This window comes from Platichthys flesus, chromosome 19 (genome assembly GCF_949316205.1).
Source record: "Platichthys flesus chromosome 19, fPlaFle2.1, whole genome shotgun sequence".
In the NCBI taxonomy this organism is placed as follows: domain Eukaryota; kingdom Metazoa; phylum Chordata; class Actinopteri; order Pleuronectiformes; family Pleuronectidae; genus Platichthys; species Platichthys flesus.
Genome location: NC_084963.1, coordinates 7764958 through 7792679, shown reverse-complemented (window position 1 = coordinate 7792679; position 27722 = coordinate 7764958). Strand labels below are relative to the sequence as shown.

At 41.2% G+C, this 27722-nt stretch overlaps 1 protein-coding gene across 1 annotated transcript; it reads left to right on the top strand.

Annotated features, from left to right (window-relative positions):
* gnaz (guanine nucleotide binding protein (G protein), alpha z polypeptide) lies at nucleotides 1-25806 on the top strand. The gene is made up of 3 exons (XM_062413392.1): nucleotides 1-281; nucleotides 13561-14899; nucleotides 23681-25806. The coding sequence occupies exons 2-3, from the start codon at nucleotides 14177-14179 to the stop codon at nucleotides 24023-24025; spliced, it is 1068 nt and encodes a 355-aa protein (XP_062269376.1). The 5' UTR covers nucleotides 1-281; nucleotides 13561-14176; the 3' UTR covers nucleotides 24026-25806.
* Nucleotides 25807-27722: the final 1916 nt, after the last annotated feature.

Below are 27722 nucleotides of genomic sequence, written 5' to 3'. Positions count from 1 at the left end.
GCCCTCCACCCCCATCGCTGCAGTGTCTCAACTGCCTTGGAGCAAACAAGAGAGGATATAGAACACAGACGTTAATAAGGCAGCGAAAGAGGGGTGCTGGAAGAGAGATGTATGCGTGTGTCTGTGTGTCTGTGTGTGTGTGAGAGAGATCTCCTCTGAATATGAGGAAGAAATGAAGATGAAGCAGCAGGACTAAAGGTGGATTGCAAACAGCCTTTTCTCTCCCTGCAAGGGCTTGTCTGCAGTATCCTTTTGTAAATGGATGCTGGCTTGTGAACACGGTAAGCCTGACTACTCTCACACAGCTTATTTTTCATTTATCATTTTATTTTCCTGTAATCACCACAAGGCTGGTCTGCCTGTGAAGAGGGAGATGTTTCATTACAGCAGCTCTGTGGAGGGCGAGTGTGTTTTCCTAATGAAATGGGGAAGGTGATGTTCAGAGATGGCACCGTGGAAGGCAGCCTATCCAGTCCCCTCCTCCACCCTCCTAGCTCTGTGCCAACGGACCCTGCTATCTTGCAATTTGACTCATCATCTCCCCAGAGCATCCTTGATTATTCATTCTGAATGCAGTGCTGCGTTAATGTAATTACTGTATGTAGGACATGCAGGGGATGCATCACATGTATGTGTGTGTGTGTGTGTGTGTGTGCGAGCATGCATGAGTGTGTGTCCATAATCTATGAAAGGGGAAATGAGAGCGTAAAAAGCACCACCACACACACAATCAGGTGTTCAGTACTTACAACTGGCTTTACGAGACACTGGCTGTGAATGTGCAGTGGGAGGTGCACAAATCCCACGGAGCCTGGCTCTGCAGGCACTGGGATAAGCGGGCAAAATTTGTGGCCCGACAGCAGCACAGGAACGTTGTAGGTTTTGCCAACGGAGCTCGTCGTCGGCAGTTCAATGGGAGGGAATTTATATTATCAATGATTAATAATCTAAAGCTGGGATTCTGTTCGGTTCATTTGTGTCCAGCTGTTTGGGTTTGCTTGTGAATGCATGTCTTGACGGTGTGAGCGGGCAAGAGGAAGAGAGCAGAGCGCGGTCATTACTCAGCAGCCTGAACAGGACGATTTGTGGCATTTTCTGTCTCTAGAATATAACATATTTCCACGGGGCATTATCGATTTTTTTCCCCAGTGGGGGGTTGGGATTGGCTGTGTATCATCGGGAGGGCATGAGTATTCGTGTGTACTGTATGTGTGTTTGTGTTACATGCTTGTGAGAGGGAGCGAGGAGCATTGCAGGGAGGGGTCGAGGGGCTGGGGGGTTTAACAGTAGGGAGGCAGATGGGGCAGAGGGGCGGAGGTTGATGCAGCAGAGAGCAAGAGAGAGAAAGAAGGAGAAGAGAAGATTTGGAACATATTGTATGAAAGAGAAAAGGGGAAAGGCTGTGATGATTTCATGGGTGTAGGAAGACGGTGCATTTCCAAGCATAGAAAGAATGCTGGATGTGTCTATGATCCACCAGCAGCCGCTCACACCGAGGCCTTCAGACATCTGTGAACCAAGGCAAAGATGGTGGATAAATTCCTCTTGAGCACTAGAGGAAAAAAAATCTATCAGGAATATTAGAGTCATGCTTTTGCTGAATCTTGTGTAATGCTACTCCTTTGGGGCTTGTGAGAAGAAAGCTAAAGCCCGACGGGAATATTGATCGTTGTCATGGCCAAATGCTGACAGATCGGGATAAGCCTCTATGGGTAGATTGAATTTGGGTTTACTCCTCTTACTCAAGACATTGCTTCACATTCTGGTATTCAGATGAAGTAGCTTTACAGAACACAAACCATGTTAAAGAAACGAGCTATGAGCAAAGATGCTGTTCATCATTTCTTTATCATTTATTTCTATTTCCAAATCAGTTCCTCAGATTATACGACCAATATCGATGAATCAAATTCATTAAAGTCAAGAGGGAAATAACAGAAAAAACTCTATGTGTGTATTGGTGTTAGTACAGTCAATGTAATATTGTTATAATTATAGCTTGTGTCGCGATAAAGTGGTATCCAAAATCTGCAAACACTCAATTTTTCATGATGCCATCTCGAGAGACAATACATTTCAAGTTGCTGCCATGTCAGTTACTGAGGGAAAAACCAACAGTGGCCAACTTGAGATCTTGTTCTCTTCTCAAAATGAACTATACTACAGGCTCATTCAGTGTGTTGGTTATCATAGTAAAACAAACGAAGGTCACGTGCGCCAAGACAACAGCTTAAGCTATAAAATATCAAAAGTGATCCAAATTTTTCTGAGGTGACTGACGCCCTTGGATTTTAAAATGGCAGTATGCCGTATGCTTCCGCTCAAGTAACCTTTATGCATGTAAAAAAAACGAGAGCAGTAGTGTGGCGAAACCTACGCTGAGTTGACCTCCTTCCACCTCTTTTGTTACTTGCTACATCCACTCCACCGGGTGACATAATGGCAGGGGACAGCAGGGACAGACTTGGTTTTAAAGTGACAGCGGCTGTCGAGGCAGCAGCTCCCGCACGGCAGAAGGCCAATGTATCCGGTGCACTTTTAGCCATCCATAACCTTGTAGGTGAGCACACGGCTGATTTGGACAATTAGACAGAGCTCTATTACAGCTCAGTACCAAGGGGGCCAAGTGAGGATCCCACGGCAGCCTAGTTAATAAGATGATTAATCTGAGATGTCATTTATTTCCTGGAAAAGGAGACACAGAAATATTACAGAATTCTTACACATTTACTTCAGCAGATGAGAGAATCAGCATCAAGCCTGATTGTCATGCAAAGGCAATGAAATATCCTTTCAAGCAAGTATGTGTCATTTGAGTCTGCATCTATCAGCTGCTTTGTCACTCTGTGTGTTAAGACAAGGCATTGCTCTTTTTCAGCTGGCTCAGCACTTGTGTTTGTTGTGGGTCTCTAATCCTCAGCAGGTACCGGGGCAAAGTGTCATCTCCACACAAACGACTGCAGGAGACTTTTTGGCAGGCTCCCCTTTTAGACACGCGCTGATGTGGAGACTAATAATAATTAGCTAACAAAGGCTGACTTAAAGCAACAGCGAGGAAGGCACAGACCAAATCTTAGGGAGGGGCTCTGTCAATGAGTAAGGATTAAGTTATTCTTTTTTCGGTGTTACATAAAACAGCATCAGCTCAATTCATCCCTCTCCTTCCTCTTTGGCCTCCTTTCCAATCTCTCCTGCTAGTGACATACAGGGGCCTGTCTGTTTTCCTGAGGCCAGCGAGTGAGACAGCCTTACTTCCAGCACTCAAATCAGAGAGGGCAGAGCAGAGGGGACTAACAGAGCAACTTTGTGTTCCACTGCACACACATAACAGCGGTCATATGACAACAAGGAGGTGGTGGAGTAGCCGGGTGGGAAGGGAGGAGGAGGAGGGCTGATGAGGGAGTGCAACGGCCTACTACCCACTGAGGGATACTGGTCTGAACCGAAATAAACAACAGAAAAAAGGTGTGTGTGTGTGTGTGTATGTATGTGTGTGTGTGTGTGTGTGTGTGTGTGTGTGTGTGTGTGTGTGTGTGTGTGTGTGTGTGTGTGTGTATGTGTGTGTGTGCATGGATGCCAACATGCAGTGTGTATTGCTTTCGGTCATAATAATACAGGTTTTGTGGAATACAGCCAAAATACAGTTGTGTACTGATGAAGGTGTGCAGCGCTGCTTTTAACATTGGAAAGATGGTCATGTGTGTCAGTGACCTCTACAGTCCTTCCTTTCTGCTTTACCTTATTTACAATATATAATAGAATATGATATTGGCTGGGGTACTGTCGTTCTGTAGAGGAGCCCACTCTGATTTCCAGTGTTTCACAAGAAGTAAAATTGCCTTTTCCTGTTTGAACAGGTGACATTTTCTCATATCTAATTTCCTCATATCTGTCCCCTACCCTCACACAGTCCTTATGTAAACAGAATACAGTGCTACCATTGTTGTCTGTTGGGGTATTGGCAACGGCAAGATTATACATGTTTGGATTAAAAGATAGATTAATTTAGTATTTTGAACTATGATTTCATCATTCGTTGTATGTTAATAGTGGTAATGGATCAAGTGGGTTAATTACCACTGCTGGAGCATGAGATATTTTCCTTTTCCTGTGCCAGTTATCGAATCAAATGCACATCACGTCTGTGGATTGAAGCCTGAAAGTGTCCATTACCCACAATTACCCTGTGTTGCATAAAGAGTTGATCTTATCACAACCAAAGTGAAGATCACACTGGAGTATTTCTGAATGTAGAATAGAATGATTATGGCACTAACCTGAATATTTGAAATTCACAAATTATACAATGCACAACAGAAGTTCATTCTTTAAAAGCAGAAAAAACGTCTGCATTCATCAGCAGCAAATGTATCAGACAAATAGCCAGAGGCTGACACATGCATGTCCACCCTGTGCCATCTTATTCCTTCACATCAGACAGCCGACCCATAGCTCGGCCTGCGCACAAACATGCCATTGTCATCACTGGCTGGCCTTGTGACTCAGTGTGACCCGCTGGATTGGAGCGGGAGGAACACAGCAATCGAGATCAGGAACGTTAAACAGAGCATTATCGCCAAAAAGCATCTCGCGTACAGAGGCTCTGCCCCCACCCCATCTCCACCCTCTAAACAGCCCACTGTTTTGGGGGAGTGGAGAGGAGAACACTGCCCATCATTGTTTTCCGTAATGAATGAGTAGTGTCCTCACATGTGTACAGGCATCTTTCTCAGAAGCCAGCATTCAGTGCAGCATGTTGGTACAAAATGTTGAACAAACATGATTTGAATTTAAGAGCTTTTAAGAGCTAAGAGTCTAAAATGTGTCTTTGCATGTTACAGATGTCCAGAGACAAGAACAATTAAAGATATAACATAAAAAAAACTTCATTTAAATGTCTTAAACAACTATACCTCTATAATCATGTTTTGGACTTGTGCTATCCAAAAAAATTTCAACAATGTTAAAAAAATCCACAATTTTATTCAGGGTAACAGGACATTTAATTTTGGTCGCCTGTTGATTGCTACATATTGGATGCTAGCCAGTAAGGCATTAATCACACAAAGTGGATCAGGGTTATTCATTAACATTTTCTGCAAAACAGGAAAAAAACTTAAATACATTATCTCATCCGTGGCCTAATGGTGGTGATAAAGACTAAAACCTCCAAGATCCCACATTTCTTCATGTGACATAGTCAAACTAGGTATTTTATGATTGCTTTGAGAGACCCCTAGTGGTCAAAGTTGCAAATCGCGAGTTAAAGCTAAAATGGACCTTAGCTACACAGCGAGCTTCACACAATTTTCTATAATATAATGAAAAATGATATGGCTACTTGGAGTCATATTGCTGGTCACTTTATCAATATAAATCTAATAACCACTTCCTTTTAGCTCCATTCTGGTCTCTAGATCTGATTTGGTCATGTTACACTTTGCATTTCCTCTGCTTTTTCAGAGACGGGAAGAAGCTGATTGTGGTGTTAATAAGCGGAAGAGACTGAATTATCGTTAAACCCGGAGGCTGCAAAACAACAATTTTCTAAGAGTGACCACAGAGTGAATCCATATCAAAAGTATTCTTTCAGGCAGGTTTAAGTAGTTATCTTTATCATACACATTGCTGAGTTAAGGGGATTCTGAGTATCAGCTAATTTCGAAGAACAAAAATCCCCTGATATTGTCGCTATGAATTTAAATTGTGACAAGAATCCTGCGTAATCCATTACATACAATGACTCATAATTTCAAAGAGAAGGTGCTCTCTGCCATCAGAGGCTCTCAGACACCTCCCCCAGGAGTTTTCTTCAATCCAGGACACACGGTTGCTGACAAGCTCAGTCTTGAGACTCTGACAGCCCATTTAAATGCGTCTTCACTGCATAAATGTGGTTAACAAGCATCTCTTCTTCGGCCTTGATGACGAGGCCTGCTGCTTGTTCTCAATTTTCACTATACAGTCCAATCTTTTTCCTCAGGAGCAGCTGACATTCAAGGAGACAGGTTTTTATGTTAGACGATAGAATGGTTTATCAAAGTAAAATGAGTGATGATTTTTCATGGCTCTCTTATGATTATATGACAAATCTTGCACAAAGTGGTATAAATGGTTGAGTGGTGCTGAAGACCACTCCGTCTGCAACCTAAATCTCATATGATTCTGACACAGGATAGAACAACCACAAAGCTCTGACTCATCAAAACAGGCCTCCTAGGTTGGAATACTTCACTGTGTTCCACTGAGATTTGCACAGCGGAGCATGCATTACATGCAACGAAACACAAATTACGTTTTTCAGAAGCATCACATGATGCACCGTTATCTACGGAATCTGTGTTACTAACTCTCATTGGGGGGATTTTGAACTGATCGTTCTGCCGCCGTGAGCATGACATTGACTGTCTGGTGTTTGTCCCAGATTCCGCAGCATAATAGTGGCAGCACATCCTCTGTAAGACTTCAACACAAAAACCACTCAGTGCCGTGCCCTGCAGATCTCCAACCTATAATTTAAAGATTCCCCTTTTTTGCTGTGGCAAATCAGAAATCTCTCCATAAACATGATCTGATTTGTGCGGCCGGATTTCTGCCTTGCTTGTTCTGCTAACTCAATACTGGCTTTATTCGGTGAAGAGAGACGACTGTCAATTGAGGTCAATCTCAGTTTTTGTCTTTGGCCTTTGAAACTGGAACAAAATATTCATCCTGTTTGTGACATTTACCAATCAGCTAGAGATATCTTCAGTTGTTTGTTTTTAAGGAATGACAAACACCAATTTAAAAACCCTGTCGGTTCCCTGTATTCTTTTAAACAGAATAATTGCCAAATAAGCCATTTCCATCTTAACTCAAGTCATGTAGAGTATCAGCTGCCAGATATAATCAAACCAGACTGTTAACATGTCCACTCCTTCTTTCCAATAGCTCTCCCTGAACTGATTTTTCCTCTAAGGCAGGACACACCACACTAACCAGAAAGTATGATTAAACCGTGTAGTCTCTTATTAGATTGGATTATATAACAGCTTGCATCGCATCTAACTAATTTGTCATCGGTGTCCACGGAGACTTTTCCAATATTGTCTTCTTATTTTAGATTTAAAGATTCCACCTTGAGATTGAATGTAAATGTTTTTTTAATCAATACAGCAGTGTAGTTGTATTTTTATTTGGTGATAAGAAACCCTCTGGTTAATCTTCAAAATGTTAAAAACTCAGGTTAAGTGCATATGAATGAGGCAGATATATTACACACAATCATCCAATATATTAATGACAATATTGCCCCTCATATAAATTTCAAATTAATAATTAAATTCTTCATTATTCCTCAAACAGGTCAATATTATTACTGAAAACCAATTAAAATATAGTGAATCCATCTATATAGGATTTATATTTTGTCCAATACAATACAATACACCTGCAATAAATCCTTCCTTTGTCATGTCTAGTTGTGTGCGATTCAACACTGGTCATTTAAGAGGCCGCACTTGATATGACAACATCTCTAAATAAAATCCCTTTACTGTAAATAAATAATGAAGGAATTTTTAAAGAGTTGCTATTTATACAAAATGCATCACATCCACATATTATAGGTCCAAGTAATGTCCAAATTCTAGTTGTATTTGTATAATAAAATTTCTTTAATTAATACCAACCTCCCTCGAAAATACAATGTCCCCAGGCAGCGCAGCTAAAAGTGAGTTTGAGCTTTAAAGACTTGATTGGATTCATGTGTAGCCCATCAGACACAAAGATGTCATGGTCCACAGTGTGAAGCATCCTGCTGCAATGATTGAAACCTCATGTCTTCAACTCAAAATTGAATTCTTATTTAATTTAAAAACAGAATCAAATATTTCCTCTTAATAAAAGGCTTGTCCTTTTGCATTAATCAAAGTAATCGCTCGACGTTAACAGACTCCAAGTGAATTGTTTGCCTAAAACCCTTTATTTCCCATAATTTTTACTTCCAATTTTGTCAGTAATCTTTATATTAGAAAAAATGAAATGCATGTTTTTTTTTTAAGGTTAATTTAATGGAAGTTCAATTGGTCGATTCAGTAATCACAAAGCATACAAGAATACTTAAGTAGGCTTGATTTCTATCAAGACGTGCACTCTGAAAGCTACAAGTCATGGGAATATTTACCTTTGCAATGCTTTATTGAAAAGGCAGGAGCTGCTATAACGTGTCTGCTCCTGATTAAATATTTAAACAGCTCCAATGATTACAACCTCAAGACTGTTACTGCTATGTCAATGACCAACCAGACACTGCCAACATTCATATCATTATGCACAAATGTACCCTCCCACAGAAATTATCTTGATTTTTTTACAACGAAACTTAAGTGTGCTCTTTCTAAAAGGAGTTGTACAGTTTACAGTTGCAACCAGTTATGTTCTGATAGTGTGTCACCAGTGTCAATACCACCATTTTTATTCCTCAACCCCCTTCAATGCAATAAAGTTATTTGCTACCATGTAATGTTCTTTACTATACGTTCACGGAACCTTTGGCAGGTGTGCAGCGCCAATGCTCAGCTGTAGCCTCACCACAGCTCCAAGTGACCTTCACATACCTCTCAATGTCACCCTGCCCTCCGCCCAAAATCTCATACACAGGCCCAGATCCACTTCCTCTGATCTAGATGTATCCACCGTCATTCTGTTTCCACTCTTATTCTCTTCCTCGCTGGCACATTTCAAACCATTGCCCTGTGTGGAAAAAATGCCAAAAATCATGTCTACGCGAAAGAGGATTAGTCGGCCAAAACATCGGTTTACTAGATTTTCTGTTATTGAAGCTGTCATTTGAGAATCAAAGCTTTCCATGAATCCCTTTTTTCCTCGTAACTAAACCGTCAAGCTGTGGTCAAATGCCTTTTCTGGCTACTGTCTACACTAAACAGTCTGTGACCTTATCAATGACTGGTGTGGCAAGTAAAAGCAGTTGGAGAAAACAGTAGCTGAAGAGAGCACGCCAATTGATGACCTCAGACGTTCTCACTAATGCCTTGTGAATGAATAGGAACTCTCTCTATAGCCATCTCGATTATAGAGCTTATAGAGTCTTTGCTCGGCAGGGAAACATTCTGTCACAGCAATTTCTCTTATTTAGTTCGGCATATTTTAATCAGTTGGTTTATCTTAAAAATATTTTTTTCAAAGAAAGACATTTTTACATTTTAGGAAACAACAGTATGAATACACAGCTAAATAAAATAACATATGGCTGGACTTGACGGCCGCCTTAGAGCTCATAAATAACTGATACAGCCCAGAGGTTTGATCAAAGTTTCATTAACTGCTTAATCTTGGCACAATCGCAGGATTTAGCACAGATTTAGGGATTAGCTACTGTTTCACTCCTGGGGTTTCGGATATTATTGCAAGAAATCAGTCTACTAGATCCCAGTAAGACTCTGACATTGTATATGGGAACTGACCAGACAGCTTTAAGTAATTCAGTAACCTGTTTTTGTCAGCCAGGGGAAACAGGAAACCACCCTCCAGCTACTGAAACTGCTGCCTTCGGATTAGAAAGAGTTCACAGTGCAGCTGATCGTAAGGCATGTGAGCAGTTTTATTTCCTCTGTGCATGTACTGTATACATGCTTGCTGCAGGGACCAGAGCTGCTGGGATGCTTCTTTATGCAATGCAGACATCCATCATTGAGATAGAATTGCACTTTCTGCTTCTTCAAGGACTAATGCTGAACTCTTGAACTAAAAAGGGTGGAGGAATCGTCTACCTCCCAGCAGCTTTTCATCTAGCCATGATGAATGAAGGTGACACACAGAGCTCAGCAGGCCTGTTAACCCACTGGTCAAATGGATATGAATTACAGTAGAGTTTCACATTTTTGCGAGCACAATATTCTTGGTAATGGTCACATTTAAATTGGCCGCACATGTGCATTCATGGTCGCTGCTATAAAGTCTTTGTCAATCTTAATTGTGATGAATGGGCCATTTTCTTGCTTTGGTTAGTTTTGATGTGAATGGCTACTGGTCCCATCATAAATGGGAAATTGGACTGCTAGCTGGTCCACTGTTGACTGGCAGATGTTGTGGAGAGCACCGTTCTCCCTGCCGCCTGTCCACTGCAGGTTTATTCTCACTGGAACACCTCATCCGATACCTCTTGAAATGCAAGCCCGCTGACCACGGCGCCGACAGACACACCTGCACCCCTCATTCATAAACCATAACAGGATGACCAAAAGGACATCTGCGCCTTTCTCCCTCCCTTTTAACGTTGCACACTTTTGCTTTTCATTCATGGACATAAAACACCTTCTGTGTTTGTGCCTCCTCATCTCTGACACACCTGCGTACAAGCTGGCCTCGGCTTGGCTTCGGATCTGCTTTAATTTGATTTAACTCATGTGTTTCAGAAGACTGATTTCACACCAACATGTGAAATTAACATGCTTGTATAGCACTTTAAATAACTGCTATACAACTCAATTTACAACTGTACACTTGACTTGACTGTATGCCTTTCAATAACTGCTCGGAAGTGGAACCGGTATATTTGCGTTCACTCAGTCTCAAACAGATGAGTGTATACCAGAAAACGGAGATTCTTTCCACTATTAAAACTAATGATTTCGATTAAATGATTAAAACACTCGTTAACTGACATCCTGAAGTGAGTTACACTTTATCCCCTTAGGGTTGGATAGGAAAATCCACACAATCCACACATTTAAACACAAGTACGTCCTTTGTCTTTTCAACTTGCTATAAACACACTTTTAAAAGCAGATTTAGATTCCTGTCTGAGCGAAAACATCCAACCACTGATGGATTCAAATCACCCCTCAATCGTATGTGATTGACTCTAATTTTAATAGCATCTTTGTGGACTCAACAACCGCAGTGAGAGCGTTATACAACACAAACACTGACACGTACTCAGCTCTAATAAAGGGCATGGTCGTTATTATTTGCAGCTTGGTAACTAAATAACAGGTGCTACGCAGACGGAAGAGCGGCGTGCAGCAAAAGCTGTAAAGGAAAAGGCAGGAGAGCGAGTGGACTCATTTCGGCTCTCATATTACCTCAGCCCTCATGATACATTGAGATGCTGCGCCTCTTTCTCTGTGGCCCCCATGGCTCTGCCCCCTCTCACTTACTCTTAAAGTGACACGATTCTTCTTTATACCAGAGTCAACTGCAAGAAAGCACGAGTGTCCACTTTTTTTTTTAGAGATGGGTTAACGTAGATGAGGTTAAATACAAGTCAGGCCTGAGGAGGGAAGACTGAATATTTATTTTGACACTGGAGGCCTCATGTGAAATCCTGATTAAGGGCTATTGCAACTTTAAACTAGACTTTGTAAGGTATTTTTTCCTCCTGTAGGCGTATTCATTAATTAATTTTGTTTCTTTATTTATTCTGTAAAATTTCAAAGTTCCAGGCATTTTATCCCACTGAGTTATGCTCCAGTTATTAGGGCGAGGTAACCACAAGACTGGTATTTCTTCTATACTCTATACTAGCATGAAAATTAATTAATATGAATTTCATGTGATAATAATATTTACAGATATTGCACTGCCCGCGCTCGACTTCTTTAGCCATTATCATAAGTGGTGTAAAACTTCAAAAAGTGTAGAAATGCGAGTGCTGCATATTTCTTGGGGGAAAAAGCAAATTGGAAAACACTTCACACGCAGCTTTCATGTGTTCGGTTGGCTCCCGAAATCGGTGATGTGCATTAACCGGTTTGGCTGGCTATGCCACTTTGAGAGGGTAGTCAGGTGCCTGAAGCCAGGAAACAATGCTCTGCACTCTGTTTGTGTTGTGATGCTTTGTTATGTCTTTGTTCTGCTCTGGTTATCCTCTCAGTCTTTTGAAGAGTGGACCTTAACCCTGAGAAATTCTCTCTCCATCTATCTATCTATCTATCTATCTATCTATCTTTCTATCTGAGGGGTCTGCAGAGTTTCACCAACAAAACTAGGCCACTGTATGATTTCACATTTGTTACTTAGCCAGTAGCATGCAGCCTGTTTCAATGTGTATCTATGTATCACAGAATCCCACAGGCACCTACTGCTCCAAATTTGTTTCTGCTTTAAATTTGTCACATAGAAAAATACAGTATTTTATTAGAATGCATGTCCCCAAACTTATTAGCATTCAGTATTTTTTTTTTTTTTAAGTAAAAGTGCTGCCTCCTGAAAAGCTAATATATGAAAACAGGATCAGGAATATTCTCAGAAACATGGTTTATTATTTTTCTGATCACAGTGTGAATCAGAACAAATCTGAAGGATAACAGCACAGATGTCTGGGTAAGGAGAAGGGGCTTTACAGCGCTACGAAACTATGAGAGGCCAGTTTGAGCCTGTTATTTTCCACTGTGGTAGTAAATAACAATTTCATCCTATGTACAACAGAGAGAGGACCGTCAGAGGCAGTGGGCTGTTGTCTGAACAGCAGGAGATTCTCTTAGTTACAAGGAAACACATTCATATTGTATGCTCTACAAAATTTTCCTTGGACAGAGGAGTTTGTTTTCCTCTGCCTGCTTCTATGCATATGTTTGACCTTGTTTGTGTATATCATGAGTGTGTGTCTGTGTGTGTGTGCGTACTTTGGTGTTAAATGGATAGGCGTGGTCAACTACATTAGCTCAGAGTCTATGGCAACACAAGACTGCAGATGGAGCGAGAAGGGATGTGACTGTTTGCAGCAGAAATCTGAAGAGGTAGTGAAAACAGAAACAGGAAAGGCATGGCAGTGGTTGAATGGGAAGTGTGCAGTCGGAATCCATGTGAATGTACATCCCTTCAATGTCAAACAGCCTTTAACTAAACATCATAATTGGTATTTTGGTTTTTAAGTTGTTATTACACTAGTAGTTCACAAATAGAAATGTGATTAATATCCAAGAGTGGATTAAAAAGATTGATGTCACGTCTTCAGTGTGGAGCTAAATTTGGGAGGCAATTAGCCTCTCTTGTTCGTTTAATTAGTTTACAAGCAGAACTGGAAAAATTGCTAAATGTGGTTAATACATCTACCAAGCACTTCTGTAGGGTGTGTAGCAGGTGGCTAGGCTCAGGTTAAATTGCAGCTCGGCCTGCAATTGTCTGTCCAAACCCAACCGAGCCTGGGATAAAACTAACCAAGCCCGACTTCACCCCTCAGGAATTCTGTATTTTGTATCCAAACCTGACCCAAGCCCAAAATTGACCAATTAGAGACACGTGCAGTGTAGAGAATCAAGTAGACAACAAGACAAAACACGACCAGAGCCCCAATATTATTTCAAGATGTTTGTCCCGACGGGCTCAGGTTGGTTCAACTCCAACTTTAGGTCAGCAGGTCAAGTCTATTAAACCGAGTGAATTTGGATTTTGGAGAGAGAAAAGCGAGCTATTTCTCGCTGATATATGCTAAGCTCGGTTTACTTTCCTCTGGCTCCAGCCACATACGGTACATTATCATTTCGCTATTTGAAGTCAATACTACTACATACAAACATGTAGGTGAATGATTTCTCTCTGTCTTCTTATGTTTTGCAGACTCCGAGGACTTCAGCTGTCGGGACAAAATCACACCCGAGAAGAACCAGAAAAGATTTCATCAGGAAGATTAAGTGTAACTGGCGAAAAATCGGACTGGGTGGATGTTTGCAGAAGCCAACAAGGGCAACCAACCACAATAGCCATGTGGGAGGAGAGTGAGGGGGTTTTGCTATTCATGCTCATCAAGTCCAAACACTTTCTCTACTGACATATGCTGAACATTTAGTAGCCCTCCTCCAGAGCTGTTCCTCAGGGGGAGCCCCTGCTATGAACCCCAGCTACCTTGAATTGAGCAGGCAGTCCAACCGGGGTGCCAGGCGCTGTGTTGGCATCCTACAAGTCCGCATGGGTTCTACCCACACAATACTCACAGACTGCCCATGAACAAAAATAATGAAATACTGCTGAGTTGCTCCTCTGTGTGTTGACTCTCCTGTCTCTTTTTAAAATTGGACTGTTGTGAACTTGTAACTTCCTCCGCCCCAGTAAGCTTCTACCTTTATTAAAACCCCTCTCCAACTCTTCCACAAACTTAAACCTGACTTCGTTATAACTTGCTTTCACATCAAGCAGCAGCACGAGTTCCTTTGTGATCACCACGTGGTGGAGGACCATGGGATGCCGTCAGAGCTCGGAGGAGAAGGAAGCGGCGCGACGCTCACGGCGAATCGACCGCCACTTGCGTTCAGAAAGTCAACGGCAGCGGCGTGAGATCAAGCTACTGTTGCTGGGAACCAGCAACTCAGGCAAGAGCACCATAGTCAAACAGATGAAGATCATCCACAGTGGAGGCTTCAACTTGGATGCATGCAAGGAGTACAAGCCCCTCATTCTGTACAATGCTATAGACTCTCTCACCCGCATCATACGGGCCCTCACCACCCTCAAGATCGACTTTCACAATGCTGATCGCGCCTACGATGCCGTGCAACTCTTTGCCCTCACAGGGCCAGCTGAGAGCAAAGGAGAGATTACTTCAGAGTTGCAGGGGGTCATGAAGCGTCTGTGGGCTGACTCAGGGGTCCAGGAGTGCTTTCAACGATCCAATGAGTACCATTTAGAGGACAACACTGCCTACTATCTGAATGACCTGGACCGCATCTCTGCAACTGAGTTCATCCCTACTGTTGAGGACATCCTGCGATCCCGCGACATGACCACAGGGATTGTGGAGAACAAGTTCACCTTCAAGGAGCTCACCTTCAAGATGGTAGATGTGGGTGGACAGCGTTCAGAGAGAAAGAAGTGGATCCACTGTTTCGAGGGCGTGACTGCAATCATTTTCTGTGTCGAGCTGAGTGGCTACGACCTCAAACTCTACGAGGACAACCAGACGGTAAGAAAAATCTATTATAAAAGTTAATTCCAGTATTTTTAAACCTGGACCTTATTTTACCCCTTTTTCGGCGAGGAGACTAAATGATTAATGGGGTTGAAACTGTTTGGAATGAGTCCAATATCGAGCACTATAGCCACCAACCGCGACAAGGCTGCAATGTAATCCCATGGGGCATTTGTCAACTCAAAGAACTGATGCCTTGTCAACCAAAACATTTAAATAACATTACTTTGTCTGTGCCTGCAGCCGGTCTCTCCATTCTTCGAAAAGCATTTATATGAATAGGAGTAGGATTTCTTCTACAATTTGACATCCTCCAGTCATCATCCTGGTCAAAATGATGCAGGCAGAGTGTAGGGACCAGAGTTTTGTCCTTCATTTGCAGCTAAACTAGCCTTAACATCAGTCGTTCTGCTGCCACAATTCAGAAAGGTGCAAACATGAAGGATTATTTGTTGTTTATTAAATAGAAGTAGTCTATGTTCTCCATACTCGCCCTGCCTAACTTTCACTTTTGGTTACTCATACTGAACTGTTTCATTTCCTCTATGTGCATTCCCGTCAACAATACAACCTGTTGTGGTTACACTGATAATATACTCTCTAAATTTTTACGATGTAGTCTGACAAAGGGGGAGTTTCATTTTCTCTGAAAATTGAGAAAGAGCTCACTGATATTTCCATTTTCTTATCATTTTAAGCAGGAAACTGACAACAAATGTGTATGAGTTCACTCTACTAAGTGGATTCTGAGATGAACAGGTCTTCAGCAGGATGCGAAGATGTAGAGCTGTAGTTCAATTTGAAAATAATAATTTATCCTAATTTCAAGGTCAGCAGTTATAATACATAAACCTACAATAACTAATTATATCATTTCTTGTTAAGATTGATAACAGCATAGACTGTTGACTGGATTCATTGTATTAATTTGCTGGAAAAAGTAAAAATACAAACTTTGACTCAGATAATAGACAACTGGGAAAGTCTAATCCAAATTTAACCTTGTCGAAAGCTGTTTTTCTGCGGTCACGAGTGAGTATATTCTGTGCCCTCTCCGTTTAATAGTTATGGAATTTGAAAAATGTTAGCATATCCATTTTCTTATCCGAGTGTTATGGAATAGTCAGGCAGTTATTGTTTGTTTAGGGGCTTTTATGATAAAGGAAGGTCAACATTAGATAATATTTTACCTTTTTCTGACTAGGACAACTATGAGGGGTCAGCTATTCTCTTCTCCTCACAGTCATGATTACATTTTTTAACCTGAAGAGGTTCCAGTATCCAGGGTCACCTTGATGTCTTTATACAGTGTGGACTAAAAATAGCTTGAGCAGAGAGGAAACTTTGTTATGCCTGTAATTAAACTGGCCTGATAATTCATGGGTTTCCCGGATAAAACAGGGTGTGCATTATGCCAGGCTGGAACATGAAATCAATTAGTTTTATAGGTTAAAAATAAATTCTGAGGAGGAAAAATCCAGTATGGTGTTAATTGAGTTCACAGAATAAAGTGTGAGTCTGTACCTGTGAGAATTAGCAGATCGGAGGCAATGTGTAGCACTGGGAGTTCACAGGTACAAGAAAAAAAAAAGAATCAGGGATCATAAGAAGGAGAAAGAAAGCCATCCTGAATTTGGAGCAGCCATCCTGCTGCAGAGTCTCAGGAAGAGTTGATTAGCAAAGAAGCACAAGTTCAATATTTCTAATCTATAGTGCATTTCTGCTTGTGACGTTTGGTTTGGTTGATCAGCCCTGCATTTTGTACATTTGAGATTCCAATGGATTTTGAGGTGTTTTATGAATGCCATGATTGTCTGTTTCTTAGTGCAATCGCCTGAGTTTCTGTGATGAGCACACATGCACAGTGTTAAACCCCAGGACAAGATGGATGCTGTTCACATGCAGTCATATGCTTTTCTTGCGTAAGGTCGAAGGAAACTCCTTAAATGATTACCCATATTTAGTAACCACTTAATCTATCCAGGGTGAGAAGCTGGAGCTAATCCCAGCATGTCATTAGTTATGGGTGGAGGACATCATGAAATCGTTGCCGGCCTGTTGTGTAACTATATTTGCTTAAGGTGACAGGGCCAGCCAATTAAAAGATTAAATCCAAATTACTGTTGAAATCATGTAGCTGATTGAATACCATAAAAAGTGATGATATGGCGTCTTTAAACTTTATTGCATGGGTGTGGCTTGGATGTACAAAGTGACAAACACACATTACATGTAAACTCTGAACCCATTTCATGGCTGCAATGTTGAAGTCATTTGTGACATAGTGTTCACTCATGAAAGGAACTCTGTACTGGCATATAAAAAGAGGCTATGTAGGACATCTGGCCACACACACATCACACAGTGCAGTGAGACTAAAAGTAATATTCAGTCCACACCTCATCTTAATTTTACTTTTGCAGGTAGAACATGTTGATGGTGTTACTTAAATTTCTACAGAAAAAGTGATAGTCTGCATTTTGGAACCGGCCGCTTCCATAACCACAGTCAGCTGACACAACACAGCTGAGCAGCTGTTTGGAAAGACACAGTATAGATTCTCCATGCTCAACAATATGAGAAAGTGTTTGTATGGGTGACCTGTATATGTATTTTTGCATGGCTTACATGATGTTTGGTTTCGCTAGTGCAGATTCTCAGTCATCCAGGTCATGGTTACGCAAGAATTTAATTTAACCACAAAAAAAGGGGAAATCCAGTACAAACATGGTTCCAGTTAAAAGGTGTATCAGTGTTCGAAGAGGGCCCATTTCTTAAATTTAATTTATGGTACATTGAAATAGCTAAATGTTTGCAAAAATCTGCCCATCAAACTTGTGTGGTACAGACACTGTTCTCACACGTCTTTCCCAGGAAGGCGGCAGGACTAGTCACTACTTCTGGCCTTCTGTTGAAATCATGCAGTGAAGAGGCCTGGTGCCTCATCTACCAGAAAGCTCTGGACTTGCATCCAGTTCCTACCGACTGGAAAAATCTGTTCCCAAACGCCAAGGAGGAGAACAGTGACTACCGTCCAGTCACATTGACTTCAGTAGTTATAAAGTGCTTTGAGAAAATTGTGATCAACATAGTGAAAACAGAGGTCAGCTACTCTTTTGATCCTTTTCAGTTCACATGTAGAAATTAACAGTAGGATGTGGACATAGCCATAGTACATTTAATATCTAAGGATTTAGAGGACCCTACCTCAAAAATCCATATTGTATTTGAAAATGTCATTGTTTACAAGATTCATCTGGTATCTAAGAAGCTGAATGATCATGATGTCCATCATCTCTTTACTAAACGGTTCAACTCGTTTCTAATCAATCAAAGGCAACAGGTCAGCGTTCAAGGTACTTTCTCAGAACCGAACCTGAGCCCTGTGGCCCAAGGGTTAGAATAGTTTTTCAACAGTGCAAGTGCAAACTGGTCCAACTGATGCAGACTGCATGGGGAGAATATACAGACTCCCTGCTGTCTATTTACAAACAGGCTAATTTGTCGAGATTGAATAGGATAGTAACTAGACCATTTTATTTCATATTGCATGTTCAGCAGCTCCAGAGTCCTTCATAGCAGATTAAATAGTGTTAAAATTCCTCCTTTTGCAATTAAATTGATGGTAACTACAGTTAGGATTCCTGGATTGTTTCAATGGAGCTGTAATTATTTTAGATTGCCTCAGCAGTGGAGGTAATAATGTTCCTGCATCAGTAACATTTGCTTTTCAACTCAATGACACTGTGACATCTGGTTGAAAGACCTTCCAGACTGAAAAACTGAGTAAAATCCTTTAGTGCAACAAAGTCACTCATTCAACTCTCCAGACGACACGTGACTCATCTTTTTCTTTTAGTCTACGTTTCCAGAACTGAAGATCTGCGAATACAGAGGCTCCATACATTTTCTTATGGGAAATAAAACAACATGAAGCCGATGGCACAGACAAATCGCCACCGTCATGAGGGATTTGGAGACATTAATCCGATGTCGATCAGTGGCTCCTGAAAACAAGCACTGTCAGTGGACACAAATACGTCTCAGATACTTTGATGGATCCTCGTTTAAAGGGAACGGGTTGTATTTTATAATGACAGCCTGTTGTGTCCAGTGGTCATCTTTGTGATCTTAAAAGCTTCACACAATGACACACACGTAAAGAACACACTCAGTCGAACCAGACAGACGCCCCGTTCAGTTCCAAGTGCACCAGCTCGCACAAGACTGAAAAGAAACTACACAAATTACAGTACAACATTTGCCCATCAAGCCATTCCCTGATGCATTCTCCCCGTCCCATCCCTGTCTTCATAATGAATCAGTTGCCATGGTTACCGCTGCTTAGCAACAGGCCAGTCAAATGCTCCTAATCCTGCGCTGTTGACAGTGAGCTGTGACTAGGGAAGGGAGGATGAGAAGGGGAGTGGAGGGGAGGCGAGGGAAAGGGAGGAGGGAGGGCTGTACAACAAACAACAGCGCTGGAGAGAATCAATGCGAGTTGTATATGTGCATGCATTGTGTGCCTGTGTGTGTTTGCGTGCGTGTGTTTGTGGGCACGTTTTTCTGAATGTGCAGTGCAGGTTTATAGCTGCGGCTGAGCGACTGCAATGAATTCTGTGTGCATGTGACGTGAAAATGAAAGACCTGGATTTGAGGTTGACGATTGTTTCAGCTTGTGTTAGTCGAACATTATTTAATGTGATTTTGTGTTTTAAGAGCAGAGTCTGTTGTATGTTTCTTTTTAATTAAAGCAAAGACAACATCAGAATCACTATCAGTTGTGTGTCTGCAAGCAAATGCATTCAGGAATCTTCCCCCTCACTCCGACACAGCTTTTTCCCTGGCTAATGTATTAAGGCATTACAATCGTGTGATTCGATCAGTCCCTATGGCATAATGGAGATTTTCAGAATAGCTCAAAGACATAATGAGTGAAAAGAACAGGTCATGCTTTTTGCCAATAATTTCCTTATCTGATTGTAAATCTTCAGCCAGGTATAAATTCCTCATCAGGATATTTCAATTATAAATGATAAAAGCCATGTAAAAAAAAGATGGCAAACCTCTAGTCTAACGACTGTAGAGGAGAGCCTGTGACTCAAGCATTTCACTGCCAGCGACTGCTTAATGTTATTGTTGTGCATTTGATAATAAAAACTTGAATCTTGAATCTTGTACATACAGAACTTATCTCTAACTAGTGCAGTGCCTGTTCCAAACCTGCCTGCTAGGAATGAGCTGTTTGCTTGGCCCGTGGTTATGCTGGCTTCAGCTTCCTTTCTTAAAACTGCAAAAGTGACCTGCAGTTATTGAGCCACAGCAAGTTGAGACCGGCTGCTAGACCCAGTCCACAGAACCTTGAAGCTGCACCACCGCTGCTGCACAAAGATATTTTTTTGCCTGTTCATTCATAGTTCAGTGAAGCTTGACTCAGTACGCAGAACCCTGAACTGCATAATCGTTTTTTATTGCTGTTGTCGTAAACGTTGCAGCTGCCAACGCCACAGAGAAGGGCTTGTCGCCTATTTATTTTAGGTTTATTTATATTGAATGTATCACGTGCCCAAATTGCACCAAATTGCTCCCTGTACTTCCTTGGGCCCTTAACAATACACATACCAGACGGACAGATTTCTGGACAAAGCTACTGAGTCATAACTTGTTGAATTTGATATCAAATTATCTCCATCGTGCTCATTTTACAAACGAATGAATATAGAGCAAATGTGAGCCTTTGTTTCATATCCAACCCCTGCATTTACAGACACATTAATTAAACAGAAACGCAGCACCTTGAACAATGTAATTCTCAGGCGCAGCAGAAAATAACATGGTGACAAAAACAAATAATCTCGCCGGATAAGTGCAAATCACACCTTCTTGTGGTGGTGACATTTCAAATGAGCCCTGATGAATTACAAAGCAGTAGCTGCACACTTAGGTGATTTGTATTTGTGGGAAACAAAGCAATTACACTGGGTTGAACTTCCTCATTAATACTTAAGTTTAATTAAGGCCTGTCCTCTGGAGTACTCTGACAGGAGGAGGCGAGGGGGGAAAGCGGTGTCTGTGGGTGTGTATGTGTGTGTGTGTGTGTGTGTGTGTGTGTGTGTGTCTGTGCCACAGGTATCTGTATTTGTGGATGTCTGAAGCAAAGGAGGGGGGTCTGCCTGCTTTGGCGCCCCTGGGTGCCGTCCTCCCCCTCCCCCTCCCTTCACTCCCCATTAAGAAACGCTTACTGTACGAGCGACGCGGCCGCCAGGTAAAGAGACGAGAGACCCCCTGGGCTCAGCTGGTTGTCTCCTGCCATCTTCTCGCCACAGCTGGGCTCTTGTTTTGACACCCTGAAAAGAGGAGGTGTGAGGTCAAACACCCTCACATAACTTTGTGCAGTGTACAATGTTTAGGGCCCAGCCTCAGTCCCCGGGGACACAGACTCATACAGAAAGGAGAGCTTATGTTACGATCTTATCGGGTGACCACTTGTGGTAGAATGGGAGCTAAAAGAAAACATATGTATAAAGAAAGGGTCGTCTTAACAGGAGCTGAACAGAATTTGCAGACACACTCTTATGCAATTTGTTTTGAACAAAACCTCAATTAATCCCCTTCTCTCTGTGGTGTCTCATTTTACTAGTTCCTATCCAGCAGCTAGTTTTCTTCAATTGTGGTTCAAACAAACATCAATTTATGTTTATTGTGTTTTTGGTATACTATGTGTAGCAACTTCCTTTAGGGAGAAATGTTCTATTACTCAGATTTATCAGACTGCTTAGAAAAGGTCTTCTATTAACGGGGACCAACCAACACATCCAAAGAGCTTCTTGTAACTAAAGTGTATTACTATTATTACTGAATGAAAATGTGATTAATATTTCATTTTTTAACCCACATTAGCTCAAGTTGAAATCATTTTGGAAGCTGTATCTTTGGGTTACACGCACCTTAGCTTTCTCATAACTGGGCCTTTTCATCATTATCCAAAAATAGAAGACTTACACCACTGAATAATCAGGGTTTGCTTTGAATCGCTTTGAATGATTGTTAATTCCTCCACTATTTTCCTCAATATCTTTTTTCATGCTGTGCAGATCTTGTGATTTGCTCAGAGCATCATGTTGTTTCTGTAACCTTTTAAACAGCAGTCTTCTATCAGACAACCTCCCAGTCACAAGCTACTGGCCAGTCGCCACATGTCAGCAGCCGCCATGAACAGCTCAACTTTCTTTTTATTTCTTTTCTCTTATACATTCGAATGTCACATGAGCAAAAAAAAAGGGTAGGGAGCACATAAATGCATGTCACATACACACACACTGACTTTTTTCTACTGCAACAGAAGCAGCAATGTTTTCTGCAATTCAAATGAGGATATTCAAGTACAACCTGAACATTTCTATTCAAACTAATTGTTTCATCATATAGTGGAATTGAATAATGAACCCCAAAAAACGCCTCATGGTTCTATGCCACCACCCAGTCAGAATGCATGAAGAAAACAAGGTCACAATATCCCCTTCTGCTCTCGAGTTTAATCAGACCGAACAAAAAGTATTTTTAATAAATATGACGATGTCACCGTGAAGCTTTTGAGTATAAAATGTCATTTCTCCATCATTTCACTCTATTAGAAGTTTGTGTGAGATTAACGAATTATGAATCCTGAGTCATGGCTCCAAATGGGGTTTATGAGGTCGCAGTGACCTTGTTATTGGACCTTTGAACACCAGAGTATAAAAGATTCCCTCTGAAATATTGTGTCCAATGGAATGGACGGACAACATGACCATTAATATATTGCGTCTGGCCTCATCTGTCGCTGGGATGGAGGCATAAAACGTTTTAATTACGGCAAAGTGTCGAAGGTGAGGTCCATATTTCTTTTCTTATGGCAAAGTCTTGCAGATACTCGTCCGTATGCTCCATTTACTGCCTCGCACGATGAGCTAATCTGTCTGAAGGACACAGCAGACATTACTGATTCCCATTATACATTTGTGAAATAAATCTTAGAATTCTATTTAACTTTAGAGAACAAAAAAATCTGTGACACATCATCTGGTCGTACTACCGAGAAAGACTAAAGTAGCTTTTAACCATTTAAATGATCCCCATTAGCACGGGGAGGAAGTCAGTATTTTTCTTCTCATCTGACCATAAGCTCTGAGAAGTCCTGCAGGAAGGGTGATTGTGTTATGACACACTGTATAAGGTCAAACCTGTCTGTCTTCAGTGTAAACAGCCTGTCGGTCAACAGTCTTTGTCCACGTCTCCACAAGATCCATTCACATTTTCATACAAGACAGACATTTCCAGTTTATCAGCTATTCTTCTCCATTGAGGTTTCTGTAACAGATAGGATTAAGTCTTTCACACTATGACCAATTTACAATTTTGGATTTAGTGATGGTAAAGGAAGTAATGTGCCGTTTCAGAGGAGAATGGGAAAGTTCAGACGCAGGTCTTCATCTGTCTGAGTCTGAAGTCTCTGTTGACATAACAGAAGCCGTTCCATTGGCTGGTCAAGTGTATATCTGTGACGTGTATCTTGTCTTTATTTTCATCCTCAAATGGTGCCGTGACCTTACATGCTCTGCTTTTCCCTCTTGGGTTTTGCTAAATCATGTGAATTCAGTTGTCTGAATGAGATCTGATAGTGTGATAGATTTGGCAGATTTGGGTAGTTGCTTCAAAGTAAATACAGCATTTGGCTGTGAGATCATTTGATTGTAGTCTGATTTTCTTTTATCTTCTTCTTTCTCTCTCTTTCAGAGCCGTATGGCCGAGAGCTTGCGCCTGTTTGACTCCATCTGCAACAACAACTGGTTCACCAACACGTCGCTCATCCTCTTCCTCAACAAGAAGGACCTGTTGGCTGAGAAGATCAAACGCATTCCTCTGACAGTGTGCTTCCCTGACTACAAAGGTCAAAACACCTATGAGGAGGCAGCGGTCTATGTGCAGCGGCAGTTTGAGGACCTCAACCGCAACAAGGAGACCAAGGAGATCTATTCGCACTTCACCTGTGCCACTGACACCAGCAACATCCAGTTTGTGTTCGATGCTGTCACGGACGTGATCATCCAGAACAATCTCAAGTACATTGGGCTGTGCTAGGACCTGATGCTGGGGGTTGGGGGGTTGGGTGGGTGGGGGTACAGCGGGCTGCTTAGCAGCAGTCAGCCCGCCAGTGGGCTGGATAAAGAACAGGAGCATCGGCCTGCCCGACGGTTTATCTCTTTGAAGATGTGCAAGAGGGAACTGCAAAGGAGAGAAGTAGTGAGATGGTCAGGGATGGACAATTCTGTAGAGTTCAAATGAACCAAAAGAGATGATGGGCCGTGGTGAAGATGGGATTTTTTTAACCCAATGTGTTTGCACTGAATATGAGTATGCAGAGACACCCAAACACACACAAACACACACAAACACACAACCTTATGTTTGCTCACACACAAGATCTTCAGATCGACGGTCAAGCACTTGTCTGACAAGGCAACACTGGAACTTTTAGACAGCTACCCCTACCTGCCTGCCGAACCTGAGACTGCGTAGTACCGGTGGTTTTTGGTTTCTTTTGTCTCCTTTCAATTTATTTGCCTGAGTCAATTAATGCTGCTTCACAATTTGAATTTTGACAGAAACAATGTTCTCTTTTGGATTTTCACCCCCATCAATGGTGACCAGTGAGCGCACCTGGTGAGATTTAGAGAGAGGCTGTATTTGTGAGGGCAAAAAAAAAAAAAAAAGTCAGTCGACATGATGTCACAGGGTTTCTGCCTAAGAGACGAAACTGCCACAGTCTAAAGCTGAAGTGAAATAATGTTTTCCTTTTCTTCACTTTTTTTTTTTTTTACACACTATTTCTGTTTCCCCCTGGTTGACTCTCTAATGTTGTTCTGTTCCCCACTTCCTTTTTATGCTTTTTTGTGCTTTAAAAAAAAAAAAAAGAATATGTCTCTCTAACCTGCATTTTACAGCGGGTCACTGACTTATATTACCAGGAGTGTTATGCTCGGTAGAGTCAAAAGTATTCTTTATGATCATTCCAGTTTCCAGCAAGAGACAACAAAAAACAGTGCCAAGATCAGTTTTGTAAATAAACCAGATCCCATCCATTTACATTACATTATTTTATGATTTTTATGGAGAAATACATTAAAACATGCATGATTTTGTTACTTTGGGATACTAATATATTTTCTTTGGGATTATGTTCCTTTTTTCTTAGTTTTAAATAATATATTCCCAAAAATATATATAAAAGTCAAACACTGTGTACGAGTGTACAGTTGTCAGAGAGGAATCTATTGAAAAGAAAATTATACGAATAAAATAACACTGATTGTGATGTTATGATGATGGGGATGAAAAAGATGATGATTATGATGATGATGATAATGATGATGCTGATGCTGATGATTACAGTGACGACACAGCCAAATCTCACTACAAAGTTAGCATGAGATGAGAAAGTTGATCAAAAGGAGAACAAGACTGTAGAAAAACATGAAAACGAAGTTGCAAATCTAGAAACCTTCAATCTTCCTTGCATTACCTAAGTGGGAATTGTTAAACAGTCAGTCAGTATGATGTGTAAATATACGGTAAGGTACACTCTTTGTTCAAACAAATGAAAAGAAAGGTTGAGTTGGGATGCCGTTTGAGAGATAGAGTGAGAGAGAGTGAGAGAAACAGACGGAGAAAAAAAGAAAAAGAAAACCTCTCCACTCCTCCTCTTGCCCTTTCTTTTCAGTTTCAGAGGGCGATGTGCAAACAACCCAGCTAAGGGCTTCAGGCTTGACTTTATGGGATGTCCAGTTCAACAAAAGACAAAACAATTAAAAGAGAAATATAAAAAGAACAACAACTATGAATAAAACAACTTATGCAAATTTTCACGGTGTAGTAAATGTGTTTTTGGGGGTGGTGCAAAGGGTTTTCAGGGTGTTCTCCGGCCTCCTGCGTCACTTATCCTTCCTATTATTTCATAAACTTGCTGCTTTCAATGATCCACAACTTGGAAGAGAACGTTTCGTCCAAAATCCTTGCTTCTGTCCTCATGACATAAAAAGTGTTTGTCCTCGCCGTACAATGTGGCCGCTGGAGCAAGTATAATTCCGACATAGAGTATGCAATTAAATTACTCCTGAATGAACTTGGCCTATGTATGACGTGGCGACAGCGCACAGTGCCGTACAGATTCCACTCTAATTAGTTTATAAACCCCAGCTGACCCGACATGTCAGCTGACGGGTTTGAGTCCCCGTTTTCTGTCTTTTAAAAGCACTCAAATTGTCACGAACACGATTTAATTCAATGCCGACATTTATCTGATGTCTTTTCAGGGGAAATGTCAACCATTAGATGATAACTGAGATGCTGTTATGTCTTAGGCTCTTCCCAAGCTCTGCATAAAGAGGCTTTCAGAAGTGTCTTCACAAAGACATGCAGACAAGACATGACACCACATTTGGCAATGATCAAAAATCTGTAGCACGACACTCTTTCAAAGTAGCAGGCCACCCTGCTATCTCGCTGTGATGCTCTCATGCCACTGATTGTTTTTCATCTTTTAACATTATTAAGTATTGATGAAAAACAGAACAGCACTGGAATGAGGTTTTTTAAACATACTTAATTTCTACATATTTCGCCAATCTAATATGGATAACTTTTGGGGTCACGGGGTTGCTCTATGTGGATTGATTGAAGCAACACTGGGAATTTGTTTGTGAGATGAACATAAATACAACACAGAAGAAGGGAGAGTTCCGCTGAAATCATGCCTTGTGACTATCATGTGGTTGCAGTTGGAGCCAACAATAAAAAAAATACAGAGTTACAGAATGGGAGAATAAACTGCCAAAGAAAAAGTGCTCAACAAAAACAAAAATCAAAGGAGGTATAGAAACGTTCTCTATTTATTCATCCAGACGAACCAGAGAGTAAATAAGAGGAATTTTTGGTCCAAATGGCAAAGTGGTCGGTCTAAGGACTGCTTGTCACAAGGTGGTGCTAGGCAGCTGATGTTGATTCCACTGACTGATTTACTGCAGGGAAAATTTTCCATAGAGGTAGCTTATGAACAGTCTAGTTTGAGAATCAACATAATAAGCAATATAGGCGTACAAATAAATGTTAGTGGCTCCTGCTAATCTCCCATTGGGTGAAATTCCTGCAGCTATGAAAAAGATATCCCTTATGAAACCACATTTAAAATCACTAGATCTGGATCTTGTTTTTTAATCTGCACCAAATTGCACACACTCTTAAATATCCTTCCTCTTTCCGTGCCAGATTTTTTTATACAAGACCAATTGATTATTCTCTGACAAATCAAGAAAAATGTCAAAAGCCGTCCCATCTTGCAAAATAAATGTAAGTGAAATAAAATCCTGGATCCGCCTCTTCATCTGGATCCACACCAAAATTCTGTGGGTTCTTCCCTGACCCGTAACGCATTCTACTAGCAGGGGTTGTAGTAATCTGTCAATACATGTTAGCATAATCCTGATAAATAACAGACAGACAAATAGAGAAGAAAACAACAACCTTGGAGGAATTTAACTAGAAGGTCGATCAAGAGAGAGTGAGCGTCCCTGCTAGGGCTAATGCTATCTCATCATATTAAAGAAAGAGTGATATGATGCTAATAAGCCCTGATCAGAATTAGATCTGCCTTTCCTTTTAGATTTTGGAAACGCTAAAACCTTTTTCTCTGTCGATGCCAGATTTAAGATGGAGACGTTCCAAACCTAGATGTATCATCAGTATTGAGACTTCCAATATCCAATAAGGAGAAGAGATTGAG